Genomic DNA, 10,607 nt, shown 5'->3' with positions numbered 1-10,607 from the left:
TTCTGTTCAATATTTATAGAAACTTAATTTTTTTTTATGAATATATATATTATACATAGTTTTGGTGTATTAAAGGAATTATTCTTTGCAATAAATCTATAATAAATTGAGGGTGAGTTTATTTTAAAAGTAAAATTAGGCCTCTTTCAAATAAGATTTAGGATCCTCTTTAAAAGCACTTTACTGAACAGTGAAATAATTTCGTACCATGTCTAAGCTGGACAGCACAGACTTTCCAGGCTAATAGAAAATACTACATTTACTGGAGGTGTGCTAACATGCAGGTTTATGTATAATTTAATGTTTATCTTTAAAATTTTACAAAATAGGAATTATTATGCAAATATATATCACTCCTCAATTTTTATAAACTGCAAAACATTGCTTGAATTCAAAAATTTGTTTGTCAGTGTACTTGAGGTGGTCAAAAAAGCTGTATCCTCTAAAAGTTTTATTTACATTTGCAAGCTCCGTCTTTGCCTGCTGCCTTTTACTTTAAATCTTTTTGAGAGGTATGATGTTTTGTCCTTTGTGCCTGTAGTTCCACTCGTTCACTCACTTATGGTGGGATTGCACAAAACCCTACCACCAATAAAAAATTGGATGTATCAAATGTAATTACCTAAATAATTTTGTAAACAGTACTTTTTCTTGTAAACAATACTTCTCTTTATATAAACAGGTACTCAAACAAATGTACGATTTTCAGTGTCATTTATTACCGATTATTATTGATTAATAATAGTTACAGAAAAATTCTATCTGTTTGAGTACATCAACATGTTTTTAGAAAAGAGTACAGATAGCAAAAACTGTACAACCATAACATATGCTTAATGCTGTTTTATTCAAAGGGATTTGAGTATTCATAGACCCAATTCGGGAACCAATGTAAAGATTAAAGAGTTCTCAAATTTAACATTATGTTTTCTGTAAAGTAAACAAAGCCGACATAATTTTTCATTACAAAAACTAACTGGTCATAGGAAAATAAAGGCGTTTAAATTATATTTATTTATTTTCAGACATATATTCAATATAACACCATTTACTTCAGGTCTTCTAGATCTCTGCATACTTTTGTGTGGTTACCTAAAAAACAATAAATAATTGACATTATTTACTTTAATTATATTATATAAAAAAACTAACTCTGTCTGGCTCTCTGTTGCTCTTTCACAGACAAACCACTGAACCAATTTTGATATGAAGTAAGATTTAATTCCAAGGAAGGACATAGGCTACTTTTTTATGGTTAAGCCCTGACAAGCAACCCCTAAAATACGAGCGAAGCCGCGGACGACAACTAGTATCTCATAAATCGAGATAGTTAATTCCGAATACAAGTCTGTGGCCTGATGTTTAAAGGGCCTCTATAAATTCTCAATTTGGTAAATAACACATGTACAATGATCAAATGTTTTTTTTTTTTATATAGAACAAATGCCTTTTTGCGTAATATTGTTGTTATTAGCAATGGTAAGGTTATACTATTTTAGAATAAGTTCATTCAATTTTGCAAGCGACAATGTGGTATACATTTAATTCAATATTATACTTTGGTGGTCCTTTTAGAACCAGACCACAGAATTCTATAAACAATGTAAAGCTCGTATCTATTAAGACAATATTTGATGTAAAATTATGTTAATCTGGCTGAATTTCGGCTATAGCATCTAATTTTGAGGATTAGCCAACTGCCGATGAGAAACAAAGACATTTTATTATCAGAAAATCTCATTATTGGTTCGGCCCACAGAGTAGTAGTAGTTTAGGAATACGCTGGATAACGCAAGCCATCCGACCAAGCGTGCCCGAAATTAGTGCTATGCCCAACTGTGCTGTTATAAACTAAAAACTTTTCTACAGTAGTGAATCGAGTCAAAGAAGATGTTACCAAAGATCGTTAAGTAATTGGCTCAAATAGCTGTAATTTATGTTCAGATCAATTATTAAAATGTTCAAATATGGCTGAGGTGACGTCATCGTTGGTATAAAGAGATGACACGCTCGGTTTTCATATTATCGTGCGGTATCTAGCCTACTGTGAGGCCTACGTACAGCGTGAGCAGGTCGGGCGCGGCTCGGTTGAGCAGCAGCGCGGCGTCGCTGGCGGCCGCGCACCAGGCGTCGAGGCGCTGCGCGAGCGCACCCGCGCCCGCTCGGCCCAGCGCGCGCGCGCGCACCCACGTCACCGTCACCGTCTCCTGCACCTGAAGCCAAACGGACTGCTTGAAATCGTCGCTCTTTGGACATTTCAATGTTAGTTGATATTCATACAGGTTACATAAATTTATTTATAACACAGTGTACAGTGTACATAATTTTTTATGTATCATGACATAGAGTAACTCCTGGAATCTATGATTATTAAATTCTGTATTGTATATGTTTAAACAAGTGTTATATATCGGTTTATTATTAAAATAGTATTTTATTTTATTTCAAGTACTCTACCCAAAGGTTGACTGAAATATATTGCCATTTAAGGGATAAGACCACCTTTTATATTGTCTATTCCGTATTCCATGCGACTTTTTAATAGTTTAGCCACATTTAACATTACAAACAGTTCTTGATTAATTTATAATACAGCAATACTCCACTAAACCACTTATATCCACATTAATTTAACTTTTTTCATCTTGTGGTTTAAATATACTATACATTCTTTGGTTATATTTATCTCTGTATGTTATTTTTTAAGTTTTCGTTTGACGTAAAGCGTAAACATTTGTAGAAAATTAGGCAAAGTGAAAACATCTATATTTGTAATAAAAACAATATAAAATCACCGAGTAACAATCACATTTCAATGTACCTGATCAATGTGACCACGAATTAGTTTATCAGCGAGCGCTTTCATTACGAGTAGCTCCACATCAGCGGGCGGCACACGGGCCTCTCTTGCAATCTCGCTGAATGTTAAGCGACGCTGAGCAGATGTGCGGTTGAAGGCCATCTGTGAAAATGAATATTTTTAAGTCCCCAAAATTGTTATAGTGACAATGTCCTAGACGAATTTCTGTCACGACTTCAAATCTTAACAGAGAGTAGCCATCTGCACAGTATATATTATAAGTTTTTTTTTATGCTATAGGTTGGCGGACGAGCATATAGGTCACCTGATGGTAAGTGGTCACCACCAACCCATAGACAATGGCGCTGTAAAAAATAGTAACCATTCCTTACATCGCCAATGCGCCACCAACACTGGGAACTAAGATGATATGTACCTTGTCCATGTAGTTACACTGGCTCACTCTTCCTTAAAACCAGAACACAACAATACTGAGTACTGTTGTTTGGCGGTAGAATATCTGATGAGTGGGTGGTACCTACCCACTGGGCCATCTCGGCTCAAGTAAGCAAGGTAGCAAGTAAAGCCATTGCTAATTTTGATTTGTACTTATTAAGTTCTCAAATTAATAAAGACGGTCTAAATTTGTAACCCATGAAATAATAAGATTAGCAAATTAATATCTTACCTCCATTAAGCACAGAATCGCAATCTTTTGCCTCAACTGACGGTCGGCTCGGTGTAATTCTTGGTGTGGAGATTGAGCACTGGAAATGTTCATGAGAAATTTAAATACAATGAAAAAATCTAAAATATAACATTATATATCTAACATAATATGGTTGAACACAAATATAACTGTCAGGTTTTAGGTTAGAAATGTTAAAAATGAATAAATAATATTTAAAAAAAAATCATTCATTCTTTATTCTGATACAGTAATTAAAGTAAGTCCTATTCTTGTAACTTTAGCAACATTATATTATTGTAATTGAACTCCGTGGAATTCAGTTTATGGCAAAAACCTTCAAAAATTTGCATACAATCCGTCATCTACAATTTTACCCCTTGAAGGGTAAAAAAGTAGTCAACCGACCTTGAGGTTAACGGTTGCTTCATAGAAAAATTTCATCAACATTAATTTAGTAACTTTGCACATTCCGAAAGGGTGGTAGTATTTAAACATTGACAATTCAAAAATGCTTTATTGTAAAGTATACTTGAATAAAATACATTTGATTTTATTGGTTTCTAGTGGTTTAGCGGTAAAAACAGAATTACTTTGGCATTTATAAAATTAGTATAAATATTTGTCAGAATAGATAATTACCGTATCTTTTCAAAGGCAAGGACGTCTCCGGAAGCGACGGCCCGCACTAGCTCGCAGGCCCAGGCGTCGGGTGTGCCCTCGAGCGACTCCAGGATTGGATGAGCTAGCTGCAATACACATACATATTATTTGATATAAGATAAGCCAGCTTCGGTGTATAGGCTTTATTAGGCATAAAGACTATGCTGATTGTTTAATAGTGTATTTTCGGTAGTGAAAGATAAATTATGAAATTTGATAAAAATTTAAATATATGTAGAAATATTGTTGGCATATAAGAACGCAACCTTATTTGTTAATTAGTTGACAACTTTTATTTTATTTCTTCTTCTTAATCGGTGATTGACATGTAACCTTTTGTACTAACAATATACGTTCATTGCATTTTTCTAAGTAATCGTTTATTTATTTCCACCTAAATATCAACAAATATTTTGATTTTGAGTCATAAAAGCGCGTTATCATTTTGTTATATTATAAGTACAAGTCGTAATTTTTAGTCTGTATATCACGTGACCTAAAACACGAGCCGCCACGGTGTGTCGTCAGATAGGCAAAAACTGTCATTTCAATATCATCTGACATTTTGATAAACAACTTTTCTGGAGTTTAATGCTAGTATTTGTACATTACCCTCCAACGATAGTGATTGAAATTCACCATTCTCTCAAAAACACCAAATATTTATAGCTGTTAACATCGAATGAGTCGCAGTACATACGAAGCTGTTGTTTTTATCAATATGACGTCACCAAAATGAGTACCAGCATTTTGCGGGACTAAAAAAAGGTTTAACATTTAATTTAATTTTATCTTTTATTAGGAAAATCAACATTTTAAAGTACTTTTTCAAACATAGTAGAATACCCCATTGTCGCACAAGCCCGCCCTCATTCGCTACCATTAAACACACTCCAGTTGAGAGGATGAGACAATATCACGACAAGACACATAATATCTTCATTATAATCGTAAGCATATTTACGTTTACCCTTTTTTAATTGTCAATGTGTAGGTTCGGTAATTTGGTTTATATAATTTAAAGTCAAAATTTTCACATATTAAGACTTAGTTTGATATAACCTTCAAGTTAAGTTGAACTATTTAAAAATAAATGTCAAATGGGACGGTAGACATGTGGGGGTGGAGACGGTTACCAGCTCGCCAAGGTCGTAGACGGTGGGCGCCAGCACGGCGGCGAGCGCGAGTCGCAGAGCGCAGGTGCGGCGCTCGTCCGGCCGCAGCTCGGCGCCGCCGCCCGCGCAGCCCACGTAGCGGAGCGCCGCGCGGTAGTAGCGCGCCGTAGGGCCGCGCACTCTGCGGGAGACAAACGATTAGCTAACTGAGCACATCACTCGCGTCAGTAAAAATATTTTTTTATTGAATTCTAACTAAATATTCCAGATTGTGAATTATTGACTGCATGATATGTTGGACATCTAACATGCCTCAATTATTTTCCCACACTTTTTTAATAAAAGGTATTATGTATTTAAGGTTTTAGAATATTTACTATCATCAATTAATAAGATTTAAATTTATCAAAAGCCAAAATTAGTAACGTAAATAGTGTACTGCTAATACCTATAGTACTCAGAAGCGAGTTTGTAAAATCTGCCATGAACTGGGGTAACTCCATCGGCATCCTCCAAAGTGTTCTCTAGATCCTCGATTATCTTCTCCGTTGCATCGAGGTCATTTAGATTTTCCAAATATATCTGCCCTTGTAATACCTGGAAACATAGTTTAATTTTCCACAAATTAGTAGTAAAAACTTAGAACTATTTTGGTAGTATTTAACAAAAAAATAAATTCTACATGGATCTATCTTTGGACCTGTGAAGGAGTTTAATTGAATAAGCATCTTATATTTTTTCCCAATTAAACCTGTTCAACATTAGGATATTTTTAAACTGAATATCTTTCAAGTATCATGGACTTGGGACACAATCATTATCTACTCCCAAAATATGATGATTCATAAGTGCTTAAAAAGCCAACTTCAATGAAGTATACTTTGATTTTAAGTAGTTTGTATTACCTTACACAGAGCCAGAGCCTCATCGTTCATCTTAACCTTAGTTTCCACTTTCTGCAAGAATGCAATAGCTTCCTTTTTATCTGTATATTGCTGGACAATGTGCGCTACTATTTCAACGAGCGACAAAGGATTGATTCTGAAAAATTTACATTCATCAAATTCATGATAATCTGTCCATTACAAACATTACACAAAGTTCCTACGCACATCTTTTCTGTCAATATCAGGACAGAAAAGATAAATGAACAACTTTGACATAGAATTGTCAGGACATTATTGGTCAAGATCTTATATAATGTATATTTGTTATGGATTCGTAAAAAATGGTGATATTAATGTTTGCAACTATGTTATGGAAATTTGATAGTAAAACTTAAGTGATTATGAGTAGTTGTGTGAAATAGTGTTGTACAATAGCAAAGATATATTAATCAAGAACTGTTTGTAGTGCAATATAGCCGAGCTATTACTGAATCCTTTTTTTGAATGGAATATATGACACAAATTATGCTAATTTCTATTTTAGTTTAATGCTCGGCATATCTTTATTGTATATATAATATAAATTAAAAAAAAAGTTACAAATAGAGAACAAGTTTTATTAAATTAAACATAACCAATGTCCAAAGCAATATAGACACAAAATAATTCAACTTGGTTAGTTTTATGTCTCTTGAATAAATAATATTTGAAAGAAAGGTATACCATATACGGATATGAGAATTATTACACATATTCTTTGTAAGACATTGTACAAATTATAAAGCTTTTTGAATTATTTTCGAGTAATAATTTGAAGTTTTCGTGTGTACATGACTGTAATATATTTTATGACTTGCAAATTACTTACTTGTTTTCGAATATAGTTAAAAAGTTATTGTATAGCTGTATTAGATTGTCGCCGGCCTGTAATGAAGGATGTTTCACTAATTCCAGCAGTTTTAGTGTAAGTTGGTGCCATAATCTGAAAACAATGACATAGTAGAATTATCACATAAAAACCTTCGAATGTACGCTAAATGGAAGCGATACTTACTTCTTATTGTATAGCTCTTCTAACTTAGCCCAGTCTGCAGCCAATTCAGGCTCAGCAGTCTGCTTTTTAGAAAGGAAATCATTTACATCAACAACAGCAAACTTTACGGAGGCCATGTTTCAAAATTGTTTCGCGTAATGATCTGAAGTTAGCTGTAAATAAAATAAAGTGTCATTGCTATGACTTTTTAAATTACTATGCAAAGGTATTTTACATTCAGCCAATTTTTCGACGACATCTTGCGTCGAATAGATGCAAATTGTTGACATAGATGGAAAACTAGATGGCAGTACATATGCATATTCAATGATTAAGCTCTACATTAAAAATTACTAAACATAATTATTTTACTTTCTTTATGACTTACAATCTTTCAAAAGTTTTAATTTTATAATAAGTAGTAGTTGTGATTGTGTTTTTGTAATTCATACTGCAGGTGTAAATAAATATTCTGTCATTGAAATAAATGAAATATAAGTTCAGCAATATCTTAAAACACTATGTCGTGTGCATATTTATTAAGTAGATATTTTTAGCAGGAATGCAAACAGGCAATTTAATGTTAAATTATCGCCTCCGTGCACGGTCACTGGCATTGTAATTGGTCCATACGTTAGATTGTCGATTCGCTGCCAACCCTGTGATCTAAGATTTTACTCCCGCTTACTCACCCGTCTTACTGGAAAACATTACGATAATGTGGGGTGTAGAGGGGTGGTACGAGGGATGGATTTACATATCGAGCCTCTAGGCTACGTCTTTGAGTCTCTTTATCCTTTCTAATTTTTTAAAAATACTTTAACAACCACAATGCAATATTTTAGTATTAACTTATAAATTTGGTTAGTTAGTGATTTTAACAGTAGGCACTATAAGAAATATTAACCATTCCTTGAATTATAAATGACAATCATCCTTGGGAACTTCTAGGCTTGAAGAACTTTTTTTCTTCAAACCAGAACACAGCAATACTTTAATTTGGCAGTAGGGTAAGTGTTGAATGGTACCCAGGCGAGCTTAAATCGTTATAAAGTAAATTAAGATAAATATAATGTACATATAATATAGCATTACTATTTTTAGATGCTCGATAACTGCTCGTAAATTGTCCTATTTCCGCGCTAATAACTCAGTTGTTGTGGTATTTAATATGGAATCCTATCCATCAATGAGATAGATCAGTTGAGTTCAATTGCGTAGATAAACATATATTAGAGAATCAGCGGAAGCCTGCAGATTTGTTTTCTTTGAAAAAATATTTTAGATAATTGTTACGCTTAGACACATTCAAAGCGGCGTCGAGTCAAGTGATATTGCTGAAGCGGTGAAGCGTAACTATTTACTTATATTTGACAATTGTTGGATTTGTTCATTATTATTTATGAACCCCTATATACTAATAGCCAATAGGGTATTTTTGACTCACTAAAAAAAGGTTTAATGGCTGTAGGTCAAAATTAGTGATGAAAACTTTAATTTTTAATATGAATCTTATTGAGCCCGTCCCACACATTCGATTGAATTACAATCATTTACTTGTATAGAACTTTGGCTTGGCATCAGATAATGTAAAAATATGATATGTATTTAATAATACATAATGTAACAGAATATTTTATTATGTTTGTATTTTGAAGTTTCAAACTCAAGGCTTAATTGAAAATCCAATAAAACAACCACTATCAAGTTAGCAAAACAATTTAAAAATGTTTTTTTTTTGTTTACTAAATAGTAATTTTTCTTTAATAGGTAAAGATTTTTATTCTCTTATTCTCTTATTTAAAAATTTTCAATTTTGTTTTTTAATAAACTATTAATATTTGCAATATTTTTAGTTCCGTGTTATACCTATTTGTCTTCGAAGATTCGACAATAAAATTCATACTATTTTGTCTGTCTTCAAAAGCAAATATTCCTGGAATCGTATTTGTGTTTTTTCCACCCCAGTTGTTATAAACAAAAAAATATATATATTTAAATTTAGAACAGAAATGCAATCGTAAAAATGGCCAAACTTATGAGGGGTCACATTCGCCATAGACATATAAAAATCATTCCTTACGCTGTACTTATCCTTCGTGCATGATAAGTACTTCATTTGGAAAAAATGTAACTACTGAGGTTCTTGCCGTCTTTTACACTGGATATTCCGAACCGGTGATAGCTTTAAATTTGTAATACCACGATCAAAAGTTCTTAAAAATCTTATAATAACCTTTTAAAAAAAAAATTGATTAGATTTTGATTCAGTTAGTCATTCTTCTATTGAGAATATTAATCTAAAATATTATAATTCCTAAATAGAACAACTGATAGGTTTACACCAAGAAGTTTACACAATGCTCTGTTACCAGTTTTTTTAAATGTATTTATTATAAGTATACAGTATGTAAAATTATAAGTCATGCAGAGGCCTTATTAATAACAGAAATACCTTCCATGTGTGGAGATATCTTCCAGACAAACAAAACATTTAAACAAGGATCAGACAGTGTTTATTTAAATATAACTTAAATATGTTATTTTTGCACTATTCAAATTTCTAAGTATTACTTATTGAGGCCAAATGATTAAATAGTGTCTTGAAACTTTTATTAATTTACAGTTGGAAACCATCTTAAATAAAGATCGGTATTAATTACATCGAATTGTTCTAATCTATTAATTACAATTAATTTTATGCAAGAACGAAATACTAGATAAATGAATGATAGACTATAAAACACTACGCCAAAATTAAATAAATGAATGCATGAACGAATGATTATTATATTTGAACCGAATTAAATATAAATAATTGAAAATTATTATTAATTATATATAATTAATTACCTATATTACATTTTAAATTGCATTAAAAAGGTTAATTGTCATAATACATTATTGTAAAAGCCTAAGTTTTGAAAGTCGCCAGCTGTTTATAATGACAGTAATCTGTAGTAACTATTAATATGTTTAATCTATGGTTTTAATAATAACGTTTATTAATTTTTGCTGCGATTTAACTTGACATATATAATATATAATTTGTCTATTATTAATAATCATTAGTTTAATTTGATTTATTGCCAATATAGTAACCGATACAGATTCTTAATATGTGTAATATTATTTAATTGTAATATGTATTTATTATTAAGGGCGACTTTTACAAATACTATTTTTTTATCTAAACATCTATGGTTGATATTGATTCAATTTTAACAATTGAATACTATAAATCTGTACCTACAATTATTTATTTGAATTTTATGTAAATACAATTGGAAATACTTAGTGTTTATGTTATAATTTAAATGTTTTTATTTTAATTGTATGAATTAATTCAACTTTAATACTTATCTAAAGTATTGACAATAATAATAATAATTGCCTATTAGACGATGTTTAATAAGTAAAA

The 10,607-nt window shown here is 31.8% G+C and overlaps 1 protein-coding gene across 1 annotated transcript; it reads right to left on the bottom strand.

Annotated features, from left to right (window-relative positions):
* Positions 1-999: 999 nt before the first annotated feature.
* Positions 1,000-7,390, bottom strand: LOC113391673 (26S proteasome non-ATPase regulatory subunit 13). The gene is made up of 10 exons (XM_026627720.2): positions 7,208-7,390; positions 7,022-7,135; positions 6,172-6,307; positions 5,715-5,863; positions 5,288-5,447; positions 4,131-4,237; positions 3,489-3,567; positions 2,822-2,962; positions 2,062-2,213; positions 1,000-1,092 (listed from the first exon to the last, which is right to left on the bottom strand). The coding sequence occupies exons 1-10, from the start codon at positions 7,321-7,323 to the stop codon at positions 1,089-1,091; spliced, it is 1,158 nt and encodes a 385-aa protein (XP_026483505.1). The 5' UTR covers positions 7,324-7,390; the 3' UTR covers positions 1,000-1,088.
* Between the last annotated feature and the right edge of the window lie 3,217 nt (positions 7,391-10,607).

The sequence above is a fragment of the Vanessa tameamea genome, chromosome 30 (genome assembly GCF_037043105.1).
Source record: "Vanessa tameamea isolate UH-Manoa-2023 chromosome 30, ilVanTame1 primary haplotype, whole genome shotgun sequence".
NCBI lineage: Eukaryota > Metazoa > Arthropoda > Insecta > Lepidoptera > Nymphalidae > Vanessa > Vanessa tameamea.
Note: the sequence above shows the minus strand (reverse complement) of the source record. Positions and strands in the feature narration are given on the sequence as shown.

Bases quoted from the DNA above. Each gene is read 5' to 3' on its own strand.
- LOC113391673 (XM_026627720.2), bottom strand. From the start codon at position 7,323: ATGGCCTCCGTAAAGTTTGCTGTTGTTGATGTAAATGATTTCCTTTCT. The intron at 5,864-6,171 runs GTAATACAAACT...CTATGTTTCCAG, and splicing joins AGGCTCTGGCTCTGTGTAAG to GTATTACAAGGGCAGATATA. The intron at 2,214-2,821 runs GTACATTGAAAT...GTTTGGCTTCAG, and splicing joins TTCGTGGTCACATTGATCAG to GTGCAGGAGACGGTGACGGT.